At 42.4% G+C, this 18,289-nt stretch overlaps 1 protein-coding gene across 8 annotated transcripts in view; it reads right to left on the bottom strand.

The window, feature by feature from the left end:
- Positions 1 to 18,289, bottom strand: part of LOC111245418 (membralin) — a 73,932-nt gene that overhangs the window by 17,282 nt on the left and 38,361 nt on the right. For 4 of the 8 annotated variants that reach the window (XM_022793769.2, XM_086979912.1, XM_086979914.1 and 1 more), the window contains 2 exons: positions 7,658 to 7,895; positions 1,544 to 1,764 (listed from right to left, as the gene is read on the bottom strand). In XM_022793769.2, the coding sequence (XP_022649504.1) occupies positions 1,544 to 1,764; positions 7,658 to 7,873 (437 nt within the window). In that variant the 5' untranslated portion in view covers positions 7,874 to 7,895. Of the gene's footprint in view, positions 1 to 1,543; positions 1,765 to 7,657; positions 7,896 to 14,361; positions 15,644 to 15,921; positions 17,271 to 18,289 lie in introns of those variants that run through there. The other 4 variants (XM_086979910.1, XM_086979911.1, XM_086979909.1 and 1 more) reach the window with 4 other exon arrangements.

Consider the following 18,289-nt stretch of genomic DNA (forward strand, 5'->3'; position numbering starts at 1 on the left):
GTGACCAAAAATTGCCTCGTCATGACCTTTCAAATGATAAAATCGAAGGCAGAAAGCTTGACCGCCAAATATTCAAGCACTGATGTTTGCGTTAAACTAATTACTTACAAATTCAAGCAATCCGGGAAGACTTCATCGTAATAAATCTTTTTTAGATTTTGTATGTACACGAAAATATTCAGAAGACTTGTACCTTGCTATGAATAAACAAACTGAATTAATCAAATAAATAAAGCATTTATTTAGGTGTATAGAAGCTGAATACCAAATTAGACGGTCACCAGTATGAAGAAGGATGGATCATTTCATCTGGGCTAAAAATACTTTGACGTCTCATTGTAAAACCAGTGTGAACATCAGTCCTGCATATGCCATATTACAATACGAATGCACTCCCCTGGTCTGTCCGATGGGCCTCAAAAGCTTCATAGCCTCATTCGACAAATCTTCACGTATCGAAAAGTTTGGATTCGCTTTGATCGAAAAATATACGTGTAGCTATTACTTCGATATGTATTAGCGGTTATCATAGGCATTTGTTTGTTACAATAGTTAAATGAAGGCAAAGCGATAGCACGACAAAGGGGCAAGTAAATACTAGACGTTGAGGTAGCTACTTTATCAAAGGCAGTCAGCAAGGTAAGTGGCAATTTAAACTAATTTTCACGGATCTGCCTTCTGTCGTCCTGGAATGTCTCATTTTCCCGAGATTTTGTTTGAAGTGTGAAAGAGCTCAGTCAATCATCAATAGGTCAGTAAGGGACCAACCAAAAGTGAATGTTCTACAAACACCGTATTTCAAGGAGCACTGGCCTCTGGTAATGGCATATTCTTTTTATGTCCGCAACGGGGTAGGGCTAAAGCCTAGAATTAAGAACGGCGAAGTAAACTATCCAGGGCACCTACAAATGTTGCAGCCTTGAGACCCATAATAACTTACATGCACTTATTTGCATCTGTCCGGGCCACTTAACTCGTCGGTACTTCGAAAATTTTATTAGACATATACAATGCTATAAAGTAAACATACGACAAATATCGGCTGATAGAAATCCTGCTGTTACTTTGACGGGAAGAGGATCACTAGTTGTACATCAGGTAACGTTCCTGGTAACGCTGATTCGCTCATGGAGAGTAAATATGATGATGATGCTGTTTTGTGCAAACTAAGTTATTTAGAACTGAGCGTGATTGATGCTGAAAGACATTGCTGCTATGTAGGTATTAAATAAGTAATAATAAATTAAATAAGAACTACTCGAACGAATTTTGCGCAAATCATAGAATATTTTAATCTGTCGGGCCGGCCTTTAGCAAGTATCACCGGTGAATAATCATGCCAACGATCGGCTTTTTTTTTTTTATTTTATTTTTTTTATATATTTTTTTATATATTTATATATTATAAATATTTATCAACATCGTTATTCTATAAAAGTCTTCACGAAACAAGCATTAGTTCTTCATATCAGCTACAATAAATCACGAATTCAACAATGAATCACAGATGGCCGTTATATACATATCGTTGGATCAGGCTCACCTAAAATGGCTAGTTCCAAGATTATGACGAATGGCTAGCTCTTTTAAATAACTTCTTTCAAGCGATCGCTGATCCTTTACCGGCGCTTTAGAATCGCGGACGACCTCAACTCGCAGAACCCCATCCTGAGGCCACCGTTGGCTAACGTGATCGAGACAAACTATTGGACTGCGAACAAAGGCGCAGTGCATATATGATAATGTCGCGAAACATAACAAAGCCTGAAACAAACGGAGATCAGACATTAGTTAACTCTCTGTAATGTGCTGACGTAAAAACCCAACCAAGACATGGAAATCCATTGCCCAGTGGTCTCAAATCATAGAACAACTTACATGTTCAGTTTACCTATAGGACGACAAAAAATCTTATGCCCATATCTTAATCTGTTATGGCAATACATATATTAAGTATTTATTTATGCCAACTAGCAATTAAAGAGCGTTAACATAAAGTTTACTGATCTTCAGAATAAGTATCTGATCGTCACGAATAATTTTCATGCATGGCTGGCCAATTTACGTCAAAACAAAAAATCCGTAACGCCGGGATTTCGTAACGCCCGATTGCCATTTGAAACGTGGCTGCGGGTCATCAAAGAATACAGTGGAAGCCATCTACGGTAATAAACCTGTCAATGATGGAAACAACAAACGTCATTTTTATATCCGAAAAATCTGGAACTCAGCGATGATCTGACTGAACTAGCTTGCATAACGGAGAGGCGGTATACAATTAGCAGCTTGGAACTGCTTACGTTTTTATAGACGTTTTAATCTTTTACGGAATAAGTGCGCGGCAAACAATTGCCCCTGTGATTTTTTTACCTCCACAGAAACCTTTTCAGAGAATCGTTTTTCAATAATGTCTGACGTGTCATCTAGAACTCAACTATCCAAATAGTTAAACTTATTTTTGCATAATACTTATTCGATTTTTATAGTACACGTCACCCAAGGCACAACAGTTAATTTGTCCCAATGTCGAACATAAAAGAGCATATCACTCCATCACTTCATCATAACACAACTGATGCAGTATAGCGACATCCAAAAAAAGAAAAAAAAAACATTATAAAAACGAATACGCGGTGCTTCTTTAAAAAAGTGTTACCCACCAGACAGTGCCCAATAACACCGATCTTTGGAACCGAGTGTTAAAAACATTGATCCTTGCTTTGTCGAAACAGATTATTTACGATGAGGAAAACAGTGGACATTAGGTATGAGTTATCGTAAGGACACTGACTTCGATTTTGAACCAACGAAGGACTTCTCGCATATATATAATTTACTTAAAACTAGAGATTTTATTTCCAGAACACGTATAGAAAATTACGGCGGCCTTGCGGCGGCGTTTATTGTACTCCTTCCATGCATCTTTAAGTTGTCAGGTACATAGCACCTCATCGATGCACTCTACGAGTCACGATGGCAGGCAGGCACCGAAAAGGTTTGATTAGTGCGCTATTACTAAGGAAGGTCTGCTGCGTTAAGTGTTAATAAAATAACTCAGTCAGCAACGCATCAGTTTCTGAAAGGGGCTATAAGCAGCTGCATGTGTGCGTGAAATATATAGCCACATGCGGAACTATCTTTTGTTAGTGGCCGTAATAATGCGTTCACCCCAGTAAAACGACATTCAACTGAAAAATTCATATCTAGATATTTCCAAGACGATGTTAGAACGAGCCAGGTGATCCCACTTGGCCATAGGCATGACAGAGACTTTACGCTAATACTAAACTCTGAACATGTATTTTGTATAAGCCTGCTTAACCAGATAAAGAAACAACCATTACCTTTACTTTTCCAGACCTTTCTTTACTAGTTCCCGCTATTCCCAAGCAACAAAGCCCTTACTGGGAGTGCCCGAAGACCACAATGTATGTATTTATCTATCAACGAAGACGATGGTCTTGTTGTACACCGTTGAGGAATAGGTGAAGATCTTTTGAGCCATTGAACTCTTCGAGTCATTTCGCAAACGCAAAAACGAAACGACAATAAAGAAACTACACATAAAAACCTTTACACGCGCACTTATCATCTTGATAATCCCCAATGGAATTCCACTTTGAGTAAGTCTCCTTATTCTCTGTCCCTATATCATTTTATGTTGAATCGAAGAAAGGATTACCCCTGCCTTTTACTGCTTTCAGCTTTCAAATGTTCGCAAGCGGGGCGTCGGCAAATACACTACCAAAGTTACCTGAGCAATTCGGTATCCATTGTAACCGCAGCTATAGCGCGCACGAAGTAAAAGTAAGCCAATTCCGGCGTTTTATGCCGAAACATCGAAGACATCACGAGCGACTGCATAATGCATTACTCAACAGCTGGGTTCGTCACGACAACACAAATCTGTGACCAGCACAAACAATTTTCGGCTCGCGCTTCAGCTCCCGCCTAACGAAGCCAACGTCAATTGTTGTTTCTGGGTAAATTTTTCCTCATCGTGGAACCCTGACCAACGTGAAAATGTGACGCAAAAAAAAACCGGAAAATAATTTGTGTTTGTTCGTAGCGAGCCAGATAATAAAGGTAAACAGGTGGCTTCAATTAGGTCATGGTGTGTAAATATGGTACGGTACCCTGCCTTGTAGTAACTAAAATCGTTCTATTACCACAACACCTCTTCCGGCAGACAGCAGCTCGGCGTGCACCGATGACAGTATGAAAACTTCAAAATGTACGTCGTTTTCATTTTTTTCTCTAACACTATTCTATCCTGGTAACTTTATATTTTCAACATTTTGGCCTGATTGGACCTCATCGTATTAACAAGGCAACTGGAGTCGCACCTTTTGTCATGCGATTACCTTTGCTTAAAGCATACTATTTAAATATTATATACACTATTACTCAAATAGAATTTACACATTGACCTATAACTTTTGATTTCGCGCCTTAATTCAAAATCGATGAGTGGCGTAAAAGCCTGTGTACGTTGAGTCCACACAAGATGGTCCACATACGAGTCAGATTCTCCTCCTACAACGACAACAGGGATGATTGCAAAGACCTGCTGTGGTCAGATGATTTCATGGTCAGAAACTAGACGTACACACAGCTAAGACGTATTGGCCGCCGCACTCCGGTGATTCTTATGGGTTGTCGATGAAAATTTTGAAACAAGATTCAAGTTGAACGATCTGAAATACAATACAACGCTATACATCCTATTAGACTGCGGCGGTGTGACCTCATAGGATCGCGTCCGTAGGACAATTGAAAGCTGGCTATTAAAACAGGGATCTTTGCCAGATATCGACATCAATAGATCGAATTTAGATTTTTTTTTGGGAAAAGCCTGTTTCTTTTTTGTCTCGTTTTCGTTTTTGTTTGTAGAGCACCAATGGCTCTGTTGGCGTTACCATTTCAACAACATTCATAGCTGCATCGGATATATATACATCGTTACCAGAGGCTCTGTTGTTGTATGGAGCCATGTGGACAGAGGCCATCGCCAGATCGACATTTGCGGGCGAAGCCCGTTGGAATCGACCGCGACAGCGTCGTCTGGCGCATAGGGGTTCAGCAAAGTCCCCCCGATCGAATTGGCATTATCGCAAATGATACAACCTTATAATGACGCTATGCAAACACAGTGAAGATAGATGCATGTGTACGGTAATTTTTTCATTTCGCAGCAAACAATAGGCCATCAACGCCGATTGTGGATCAGGAAGTGCTGCACGCCACCGTGTAACGGGCGGGACGTATCAACAAGCTGAAGGAGAGCTTCGAATGTTTTTCAATGGCGAAAGCATAAAAGAAAATCCCTGCCTTTACTATAATGTGCCATTACTGAAAGCAAAAAAGTCGCGACGAAATGCAAAATGTATAGAATCTTTAACATGTGTCTTTTAAAAATTTTTCTCTGTTCTTCTATCCCTTTTCTTTCGCTAGCTAGCACAATTAGATGTTTTATTTCTAGAAAATGTGCACGGACGGACGAAGATGAATAGATTGCGACAGCATCCTAAAACTGAAGTCGCTTAACTTCGAAACCACACCCCCCAAAACTATTGAAGAAAGATCGATTGCTTTGCACAAGCGGCACAGATGAAGCCTTCCACCAGTTGTATAACGGCAGATAAATTGTTTGTTTTGCAAATCGACGAAGCATCAGCGAAACAATTGTAAATTTCGAATGGTTGTTTCTACCCCATTCTTAGGTCTCGCTTTGAAAAAACCGAATTGCGTTCGTTACGTATAACGATCACAAGTTCACTTCAGAACTTCTGTGAAACGGTTCGTTGATATCTGCTTTTATAATTATAGCAGAGTGTATAGCCCATTCAAAGGCTAACGCAGAAACATCCAATAGCTCTTATTTCTAGACATTCTGTTGTGCTTTAGATGTTGCTCCATACAAATTTTTATACACAACACTTTCTTTCAGTCTGTCTACATCAGTACGATTACAGCTTTTCCTCCCTTGACAACTTAGTGCCCCATTAGAGAATAACTGCATTAAAACTTCGCCGATGGTATCGTCGTCTGATCAGCTATAACTTGCATGATTTACGTCTTTGTTTAATTCTACTCAAAGGGACCGTGCTAGCCAGTGCGTGGCGAAAAGCGCATCGATCGCCGTATCGTTAGCTACTGCGAGGTACAGGTATACAAGCGATTCCTAATAGCATGTCCTATGATTATCCTGCGTAATAATAGCGTAAAAGCCTTGATACAGTTAGGAAAAAATTCGTGATAGCCTATGACTCCGGTTGTCCGTAAAAGATGTTAAGAGACCTGCAGACTAGAGACGAAGCCCAGCGGTTCAGCTCGAGCAAAATGTAGATCTTAGAAATGGATTGTACATAGGACAAATTTGCAACAGCTGGCGTAGCGGAGATTTAGTACATTGCAAGTAATAGAATACGGAGCTATTCATCAGATTGAATGTTTATTTTACGTCCGTCATCCGGTCTGTACTGTTCACTGCTAGCTATTTCTACTACGTGTGGATAACTCTCTCTTTTTCTCTCCATTCGTATTAGGGCAAAAAAAAAACTTGATTCCAGTTAAACATAGGGTGCTTGCCAGTCGGCAATTTTTGCGATCTGCACCCCATGAATAGTGCCTATTAATGAGTTGATTTGTACCTGAGGTCAACGTAACTCTTGTGTTTGCTGCTAATTGAAACAACTAGAAAAACAAATGGGCGAAATGCTTTCGATTGAAACCCAAGTAACAAAGTTTGGGCTTTTCATCCATGTCGTCGTCGATCGTGGTGTTATAGCGATCAACTGCGGATGGCGTGTTTATTTGTACGTGCACCTTTCTACGTATATATATTATGTGTATATGTATATATGTGAATATTGCCTACCATCAAGAAGCAGTGGCAGATGTACGAAGCACTGCTCGAACATATGTGTTGAAACATTCCTGTTTAGATACACCTTTCGAATTGGTACTAAGTAACATATACAATGCACAGTGCGTTCCGAACGTCAGGTAACTTCACAGGAAGTAACCCAAAATTTGACACGTTTAAACATGGCACTTCCGGCAATTTGTTTCTACTCTTGACTTTGTAAATATATATAATTAAGCAGCGGCGTTTGTGCTTAGTTAAGAGGATGTTAATTTTTTGGTTAACCCTTTTGAATGGTAACGGGGGTCTTTTTCTCACCACAAAGCTATGACTCGTAAGAAACGTTTGTTGCATTGTTCCCCTTTTAGCTTTGAAAAAATACCACTACCCTAATATGTACTTACAGAAAAACGAAGTAAAATCCATTATTGTACATGTAAGCTTACCGTTAAATATTCGGAAGAAACTGTTAGATATTGGCTAACATATGATAAGTTTTCTCTCACTTTTAAATATCCTATAAATTCTGCTGTTTCAATAAATGCGACCGAAAATAGTCACATTGTAATTACGCTATACTGATACAATTTACCAGTCAATTCTAACTGAAGTGCAACAATAGTGCCATTTACTAATAAACTAATGTTCAAACCAGCGGTTCAGCGCCAAACTGTTCTCACGTTTCGTAATATAGGTTGAAGAGCTCTACCTTGCGGAGACCTTTCCTCTCTCGCAATTTTAGTTGGACCGATAATATGTAAGAAGAAAAACAAAAATCCGTGTCCTTACCACGGCAAGGAGCGCGTATTCGAGAACAGCCCGCGCAGACGGAGGCACCCTTCTCGAATAGCTTTGGCTGACCTTAACAAAAAGCGCGTGGCAAAGACGATCACGCACAGTTAGCACCGTCGAGGGATTATAGTTGTACTGAAAGTAGAGCATATGTAGCATGCCTTGCTGCTGTTGGGGCGGGCCCACCGATGGCTGAACGGCGGGACCGCTCATTTTTAAGTCGTTCCTTGTCCAGCTGAAATCACCCATGTAATCAATAAGAGAAAGCAATAACAGAACAACAGGAAAAACAAGCAACAACAGAAAAAAAAAACAGTCAATTAATTATTACATTTGGAATGAGGGAAGAGCTTCTGATACGAATAAAAGAACATTCATTCAAAATTCAACATCGTAGTTCTCCAAGTTTTACATACGCCACATTGCCACTGCACCACATGCCAAAATAAACGATTAGTACTCATGCTATTTGTTGTTATGCTCAATCACTGGAAATCATCCCGTTGCTTCAGCATAATTATAAACTGTACCTACAATTTTTTCTACCTGAACACGTTAGCCGGATTTTCCTATGAAACAAGCCCAGATCCATGACCCTGTTGAACACGACAACGATCAACAGGATCTTTTTACACAGCGTCAAAAACAGCACTTGGAACGACGTCGTTCAGCTTGTTCAACTAAAAACGTTTGTTCTTCTGACAACTCCAGTACCACGGATTTTCTCTTGCCGACGTTGCTGGCGTCATCTAAGTATCTAAACCCTACCAGCGAGCGGTACTGCCATGGGACCAGGATCGCCATTTGGTGGGTAAAACGACTCTCTTAAAATGCTGAGACGTCTAAGAGGGCCACCGAATATGTGGTCAGAGGCCAACCTGTCTAACTCTAGCGAATCTCGTGATTTATATTGCTAAGTTACCCCATTAAGTGATCCCACAGATAAGCGTACGAAAGTATGGTAGTGATTTAAATGGCGTCTCAATTCTGTACTCCTGTGAACTGTAAGGCTGGGCCTTGCGGTTATCCAGGACTTGACAGTGACGAAGAAAGCCGTCTTTCGTCTGTACCGCTTGTATCCGATTAGATTAGAACTTTCTAGCATAAGGAAACCATATTGAATGTTTTTACTACTACTAATAGTTTTCCAGTTTTATGTTGGCGATCAGTTTGTGACAAACAAGATCCGTTGTTTGAATCTCTGACGCATGTTTGTATGCTGATCACATCTAATTTTTGTATTTGTTCATTTTGTAACTGAGCATTGGTACTCTTGTAAGAGTTAGTGTCAAGCATCAAAAATGAATGAAAAATGAACGACGACAAAAGGATGGCAGCTCTCAGGCTAAGTGTTGAATTGGTATTTTTCTATCTTATTTTATTCTGTCTGGTTTAGGAACAGAGGCAAAACCTCTCTAACCTATCTGATAGACCTTCGGTATCGACTAATCGAGTCATATCAACAATGTCTCAATGTCCATAATCAACGCTAAACCAGTATTACGTATGAATAAACATTCGCCACCATTAGTTACACCTCATTTCGTATCATCACTGAACGCCCTCTTAGTGACCTATTTACTGATGGGCCTGACAGGTTCATTTTACCACCCAAAAATCTCAAAGGAACTGTTCGGTTCGGGCAATTTATATCGATATATATATATATATATATATATATATATATATATATATATATATATATATATGTGTATATCCATTACGGTCTCCGATCCAAGCTCAGCATAATCAGCAGAGCGTGTCAACTATTCCGAGGTCAGCGACAGACCACAAGTCATCCATAATATACAATGAACCAGTGCCCTTAATTACAGAATAGGTTAAGATTATGTAACGATGGGTACAAGCGCCTTCCTGTTAACGAACGTTACTAGTACAATTTGTAGCACAGGGTACCATCGAACATGACGCCCCCAAGCAGCATTCCCATGTCGACCTGTCTGCAACTCTCATTGTACGATGCGTACAATCTACCATTCAAAGATGGTCGATGCATAATTTTGTAAGTTCACCGATGACATAATTCAACGGTATAGCTAGCCGTTGAGGTTTTCGAATGAAATATTGCTACACCTATTCCAACCTGATTTATCAAGGACGTTTCCCCTCTGTCAGTGAATAGTGGAAGCTAATGCAACAGAGGGCAAATGAAAGCGAAATTGAGATTGTACATGTGACTATGTGACAAATGCCGGCATAAAGCGACCAATAGCTTGCTTGCCGTTCGTCACCGGATTTCAGCAACACTTATCTACGGATCTTTTTCAAGACGTGGACGTCGCAACCGACTAGTATGGTACTATATTAAACAGGCTTTACAGGACGGCAAAAATGCGCCGCTCAGCAAAAGTTTCAGGGCAGGTTAGAAGCAAGAATTTAAATGCGAGGTTTTTCGTTCCAGCCTGAGTATAGTAGTGCGATTTCATTAGCAAAGTTAGCAGAGTTTCTCTGACAAATTTTCGAATCGTCCGTGTTTTTTTCTATTTACTACCAGTTAATAGGTGTCGCCAATGTTTGTTAACGTTGTTATTTTCTCTGTTTTTCGTATATCTCTATTTTTTCAATTAGCTAAATACGAACTAAGGATCTCCATCCTCCTAACGAGTTGAGATTTGGGCTATTTAAGGCATGGCGAAGAGACACGCAACAACTACAGTCTCTTACAGGCTTCAATTCCTAGATAGCAATATGTGCGCCGGTTTCGTAGCTATTAAATTGAAAAGTGTCCCGTCCTTTGAGACCATTGAATCATTCCTCAGTTCCAAAATACTCAAGGCGCAACTGTTCTGTTACATTCGGTTTGTTAAAAGCCCAAATTCCAATTGAACTGTTCTGCTGACGGTCTCGATTAAAAGGCCTAATTGGCCTAACGCAAAGGAAATCATAGTTTAATGATGGGGAGCTAGTTAATACGACGTCCACTGCCTATAGGCCAAACTGGAATTAAGTACAATTGCACATTGATGCGCCGCGATAGAACACAACATTTTTTTACCCGTTGGCTCGACATTTTTAACTGATACGTATCAGTCGATACAAGCGGAAAATGAACTAACCCAAATCGTGAAATCTTTAAATTTATTGTTAATTTTGTAATACTTGCGAATAATGAATTAGGAACAATTGATTAAGCAACTCTAATGGCGTATTGCCCCGTTACATCGGTTCAACGGTGACCCCTCGTTTTCGAAATGGGTTCTTTATATGTCTGCTCAATATAAGGAAGTCGTTACGTTCGACCGGGAACCATTTCATTTCTGGGGGCGACACAGTCTAGCAGAAAAAGTTCCCACACTCAACATCTCTCACAATGACGTGCCCCAAAATAGAAGAGATCATTAGAATCAACTGTGAAGCTTTTATTTTTAAACATCCGGGAACCGAACTGTCTCAATGGGACGTTTTTTTTGAAAACTTCGAAAAAATCGAATGTATACGCGGACAAAATGGTAAGCGTTTCACGTTTGGGAAGGCAGTTTATGCTTTATTTGATTAGTGGGCCAGTCTGTAGACGGCCAGAATTTTGTAAAGAAGCTACTTCTCTCCAATGGTTGCTAGCCAAAATAGAAGACCACAACAAAACAATCGATGTCGCTTTCGTTGCAGCTCTTCGGTTTACATCAATTCGATGCTTCTACATCATCGCTGATTCCTCGTCTTCTATTGATTAGAATATGATTATGGACGAGTATTGCGCCGCTGGATGTGCACGTTACAAACTTTGTTGGCATACTCAATACTTCGCAGTGAAGAACAATGATTCGTCAGAATTTCTTACAAACGACCTCTATTTTTCGCAGGGCAGAAACGCACGATGTTTGCATCAGCTTACGTCTTGTTTCCGCTCTAGGATCACCCGCCTTAACTGCCTATACAAATTCCCCCACACTTTAGTGACCTCCTTTTTTCTTTACTTCAGCCCCTTCTGCTCAGTTCGATGACGATGGCAATGAAGCCAACAAAAAAAAGACACTCCGTTCAGGAAAGGCCTGCTGTCTGGCTGTTATTAACGCAACACGAGGTGCTTTTCTGTCATCTTGTCATACGGCACCATGGTTTACGCGTCGCCATCGGTCAAGTTTGATAGACGGCTACAGAAACCACAAAAACATCAACGCGGTCAGCCGATTGGACTGATGTGCTATTATTGCTCTCATTGCCGTTGTTGTTATTGTCAGAGAACTTCAGCAGAGGCGGACAAGAATGCCAAGACAATGGTTGAGTACAATCAATGGTACCGAGAAGCCATCGACCCAATCATAGAACAGGTCTCTTTAGCGTAAGGCATTCGAATACATTGACAAGAGTAGTATAGTTTGTTCTTGCCCATGATCGTTGAACTTACTCCTGCCGAACAAATGTTCATTTGCTCATCCAGCCAGCGCTCTTTTGGCAGCACAAAAGAACCATGAGGCTGATCGGAGGACGACACGCACAACCCTATCTATTAGCTGTGAGACAGCATCTACGATAGGATACACGGCCCTACGAATGCGCTGGTTTGAGATACGAAATAATAATAGCGACAGATCAAATCCAATGTTCGCGCTTCACTCCCAGCGATCAGCGGATCAGTACAGCCAGAGACGCTAGCCAACACGTTCCACAAACCGGGTTAGTGCTATCGTAAACAGGAAGCTTCTGTTCTGATAGCGGCTTGCCGCTTTGGCTAACACGAAAGCGTACTGCCGCCGGACGCGGTTCTCCGATTCGGAGTTTCGTATTTCCCGTTTTCAGCTTGTTATTTTACCTTTTCTTCCTTGTTCTTATCCCTCTTACTTCCAACTAATTTAGCTTTTCCACGGTTGCGACAATAGCTGCACCAGCGGCAGCGGCTGCTGGCCAACATCGTCGTTCCCAGACCGCTTCAAAACTGGCACACAAAAGGGGCACAAGGCGGCGTAAATGCAGAAAGCGACGCTAACCTTACGTTTAGCTATTTAGCCGTCAAGCTGCGAGCGAAATCACCTGTCTGGTACCGGTTAGTAAAAGTACGGTCACCTGAGCGTTCACGTACCGGTTGGCACGCAGTGAAAACTATCCGGCAGTCTAGCAATAAATAATTCGAAAACTAGATACAGCAAAATGGATATCACCATTGCTAGCTCATCGATGAGATAGCGTTCACGCCACTATTAGTATAACTGCACCAGTCATACATAACATTCATTGTAGAAATATCATAGCAGTAGTACCCGTCGATGCGCAGCTAATGGGAACTCGTTTGCAAGCCAGAAAAAGCGGTCAGCCGCTGCGTCCAGTTCGCCGGCGACATCAGCCTCAGCCGATGCAGGAACCCTTCGCAATTCTATACCCACGTTAGACGATAGCTACTTCGCTAGCCGCAGGTCGCAGTAATAGCAGCAGCCAGGAGCACTTATCCATCCACGCAGAACGTTTTTTACCGTATTTCAGTCATCGTCTATTCGCCATTAGGGCAGAAGCTGCGACGACGACGCCGCTGCCACCCCCGTCACCACAGCCACAACTGTCACTGAAGCTGCCTCTGCTAAATAGGAATGGTCTGTAAATACCAACGAATAAGGGGCTATTTTTGATTCCATTGGGCTATGTGTGTGTACGTCCGTGCGTATTTCTCTGTACGTGCGTGCGTTCGTATGTGTGTGTGTGTGTGTGTGTATACAAAAATGAGGAAGAGGTAGTCAGACTGCAGAAAGAGGGCAGCACCACAAGGCGAAACACCTGCATATTTTGTGCTAACCAGGTCAACAGAACGAACTAGCTAATGGAGAAAAACAAATAAAAAAAATCCTGGTGCCGCCAGCTACATGAATTATGAAGTTGTTAATCAGCCACCGATGCTACCGATGGTCATCTGCAGCCGTGACTCTGCAAAACAAATCATATGTACGCATGTGCTTGTAGATGTACATTGAATGGTGATGATATATTGATACGAGAAACGGGTGCAGTCATGTACGTCTCCATATCACTGTAGGACGCCCTGCACGACAGCAATAAAAAAACGCCAAAGGCGAAATTGTACGACGCTAAAATATGGTTTGAGCCTAGATCTCGTGGCGCCATGCTGGCATAAGCTTTCTCTTAAAAGCAAAAGAAAGAACAGAAAACGAACTGATTCTCTAAACTAATTAATTTGTTAGAGATAAATCCAGAGTCGATTAAGGGCAGATCATTGTACGCGCAGCTCTTGGCAAGACTTGGCGCATGCTAGGACGGCTTACACTCCTCCCTAGCAAAGATTAAGGCTGTTCATGATGTCGCCCGTAAGGCCAATACAGCCATGAAGCTCACGATGCGACTGTTACCGAAATGTCGTTCGAGGCCACCGACATCTTGACCTATACGGCATGCTAAACCAGTTGCTACGTGTGTACCGATCGCTTGATGCGGTCGCGCAATGAAATGACACATAGAAAATGTAGCGGTATTTATAATTTGTTAACTGACTGGAAAATAAGGCATGTAAATAGGTTGAAAGTAGTAGTAACCGAAAACGCAACCATGGAGAGACGAGTAAGTGTGGCAGTTGGAAATCGAAAGCGCTTCGTTCGTGGCTAAAAGCATTCTTTCCTTCTTACCTACCTTCTGTGTTGTCCTTATATGCTAAACGTGTAGCACACAAATATAACACAAGCTAGATTTTTGTCAGTAATAATATTACTTATTTATTTACATTCTCCGGCGATAATACTAACTTGTTTACATATCACAAGCCCAATGCTTCGAGAAGTTCCGGTTTCGGCGTCCGCTACACTCTGACAAACTCTTAACTGAACGTTTACATTGTAGATTTGGTCGATTCCAGCGTACACATTTCCTCCTAAATACTTATATTATTCAAGTTTCAGCCTTAAATTACAATGCGTGCACGCACGCACATACAACTCGGAGACACAGAGTAGCAGTATATTAAGGACAGCTAAACGGAACTGCAGGTGAATAAATACTTGAATGATTTTTGCTCGTCGTTAGATCAGCAACACACGACTTTGTTGGCCATTCCATAACATAGGCGAACACGTGCAACAATGTATGCACGTGCCCGGACATTTATACTGCAGTAACGAATCATCTGCTAGCACATAACACCTGGCTCATTGCATGCGATGAACTGAACAAATAAACGAAATAATGCTTTTGTTTAGCGGTTTGACATTCAATCAAAATTTTTGTAGCGCTTCAGCCACTTCCGCCCGGAGCGGCTGCAAGCATGCAGCACGATATCGTACAACATGCAACACGTAAGCTGAGGGGTACACCGTGTCTACGATCGATGCAGTGCAGTCATGTCATAACTACGAAGTTGTGTTTTCAACTCACTAAGTTGACGTATCGGTGGACTCCTCTCGTTTTACGATATTTTCCTCTGCCGCGTAGTCGCCAGTAAACAACGCACGGTGATTATCTGTTCTCGTAGAGTGCGCACGTCTGCTTATTGATGACAATGCTTTTGTTATCGGTTGGGCCTGTATCAAATTCGAAACACGAAAGAAGTGAGAGGATATCCGATGCCGTGAAAATTGTTGTTATTAGTTCCGTTGGAAGCGGCCCTTTCGGAAGACTATTAACGACCGACTTGCGCCATCTTCACACCCTAGCGCCTCTCTTAGCGGGCTTATGTCAGCCGCTGACGGTTTTTTTATAGCTCTGTGCAGAGTATGGTTACGTACTTCCTGTAGGTCGCAATTCTGTAAAGTACCAAATGTGAGAATTCCACCGGCAACTGTGTTGTCCTTCCTGCTACTTTAGGTTACTTGTCAGCCAAGCGAGATAGCCTGCTGCTGCGACGAGAATGACGATAACCCTCCAGCCGGCAGCGACAACGAACTCGTGGCCGCAGAAAGGCGCGGCGCTAGGGTCAAACTCGATGGTTTTCGAGAGAGGGGTGTCCCATGACACCTGTTTCACAACCCGTTTCTGACACATAGCAACTCGTTCCCGCGACTGATGGCACCTCGCGTCCGAAAGTACATCACACTACAAAACAAAACAAGTCTTTGTGTGTGAGTCAAAAAAAAAAAGAATTCTATTGGGCAAATACACACGCGTTGTACGTATACGTGAGTAACCTGCTGAGGTTGGATACATTTAAATTGGTTGAGGACGGTATTGGGAACAGGGTTTGATTACAAAAGGGTTGGCGAGCTATGGTACGATCCTACTACGTTTAGCTGAATCGACTTCGAATACGACACATCATTAGGATAATAAGCACGAGAACAACGACGGCGCGTTCATGGTCGTTTCTACAGTACCTGCCGTAGTTCACGGGCTAATGGCATCTCTGCACCCATTCCTTCGTTGTTGACTACACGGCGCGAGCAGTTGTTTATTCCGTCCGAAAAGGTTATCACAACGGCTCAAGTTAGACGCTGTTGGCAATAAATCTACACTCGACAAATGTAAAACGCGACAGAGGATAGCGTTCTACTCTAGTTACACTCAACGTCGGAAAGTTACGGTAATGATATAGTGATCTAGCCACATAGAAGTGATTTTCTTTTTTTCTATTAGGGTAAAATAGCATTTAGCATTTACAGACTAGCCGATAGTTGGTTGGCTTCCGGCAGGCATTTTAATTTTTTTCCTTTACCTCGATGCAGAGTCTCTAGAAATGGCGGCGGCGGCGGCGGCGATTGGATAAAACCCAGCGATCATCGTTTAAATCGACACCTGTTCGCTTACCCTTTGGTCTGTACCCTCTCACAGACGTTACTCACGGCGCCGGGAAGGCTGTCTGTAGATATTTGAGTCGACTTTTGTCCCGCTAACGTTTCTCGTATCGGTCTCTACGGCAGCGGTAACAGCCCTGCCCTAACATCGTTGCCGTCAGTCGGTATTGCACAGTGACACGGTGCGTCTGCGGCATTTTCCCGTTCATGCCTACACATAGTTAACACGGACACGCATTTCTCTGCATTGAAACAAGATATTCTCGCCGTGGCAATCGATGGCAGTAGTGCAAAAGCACGGCGGCGTCAAAACGAAAATTTGAACGATGTTCATGTCTAGCTAGAAATGAACGAGTCAAATATTGCGCGAATATACGGGCGCATTGCTCGTAAGTAAATCAATGATCAGACCCAGCGTGTCTCGGAAACGCTGCGGAGGATGATCTGACGACGACCGATGATATAGCATGAACAGATTTTTCCGCAAAAAACACCACAATACGGAACGCAAACGTCTTCGTGCGCTCGTCTTCTCTGGGGCCCAGGCAGCGTTGTTCAGCTATTCAACACCCGATTATAGTAGCCAAAACTTATCTAGCACAAAGGCCTGCTTCGAGTCGAACCTTATCCGTCATTTAAGGTCAGAATATAAGGTCAGTGTCGTCTATCAGGATTCACTGCCATACATCTTCCGCATATGAATCGATGCCAGTCGATGTTATGGCGAATTCTTTTTGCATTTCTTGCGGTCGCTATAATTCACTGTGGTGTCGTCGCCAGCCTGAGCCGTACTGCTATTTTACTACAGTAGATCCATCTAATCGTTCATGTATTTGACGACTAATCAGTGGCCAACTGTTCTCGTAGAGCTCGAAGCCTCTTACGCTAGCCCTTACCAAAACGTACTATGCCCATCGACATCACTTGAAAACAAGCGATCGCGCCATCTATTATTGGCCGAACGGTGACGGACCCGCGTCACGACACAACGCATCTATCCCAGACCCTGTTTGTCGGCGACTGCCGACGATTTTCTGGTAGCCACTGCCCCGACGCTTATAGCGAATAGAAGAACGGCCAGCGCGACAGCAGCACTGGCGGAAACGACAGTTAGCGGAGACTGCGGTGCCACGCAGTGACCGAAATCCACTTCGCCGGCCCCAGTCGCCGATTCTGGTCGATTCTTCCGTCTGCCTGCCACTCCGTCTGGCTGGCCCGCTTTCTTCACCCAGTTTACCGACGGTCCGACCAGCGACTATTGCTTGGTCAGTAACGACGTGCATCTTGATCAGACGCTACCATGAAGAAAATCGTACAGCCACTCGCTTGAGCCGTGATTAAAGCGGGGTTTACAGTAGCATGCTACGGAGAAGCATCAGTTGTGTGTCTGAGGAAAGGGCCAGCTATTGTATAATAGAGTACGCGACCGAATGGCTAGCGTATCCCAGATTCTCCTGCCGTTAAAGATACGTTCGACAATAACAACAACAGTATTAACGCGTTCCCAGAGCAAATGATACTAGCGTAGGCATTTTTCCGCGCTACCTAGAAAAAAAAGCTAATCTTCCCTGTAGCTAGATCATTGAATTTTTAATGCTACTACAATTTAGATTGGAAGATCATGTACAATGGATAGTCTGTATTCTACAATATGTATGTAGATTAGCAGGGGCTGTATGACGGAGAAAAAAAAACGATCATTTTTTAGTTTATACAACTATCGATATGCCTCGGTAAGATCAAATGATTGGTGAATGAACGACTCTTATGACACCGTAACTGGACTTTGGCGTAATTTCGAATGATTTGACGTTGGCGCCAAGCGATGCCATTAAAGGTTTTCCGGAAGTTGAAAACAACTGCGACGTTAACGTTAGTTGTTTACTGCTAACCGCCAACGCTCGGTCATCACAGAAGTCGCTATGCTACAGGGGTGAATAGCTAAGTGTTC

This window comes from Varroa destructor, unplaced genomic scaffold, assembly GCF_002443255.2.
Source record: "Varroa destructor unplaced genomic scaffold, Vdes_3.0 BEIS01000002.1, whole genome shotgun sequence".
Taxonomy (NCBI): domain Eukaryota; kingdom Metazoa; phylum Arthropoda; class Arachnida; order Mesostigmata; family Varroidae; genus Varroa; species Varroa destructor.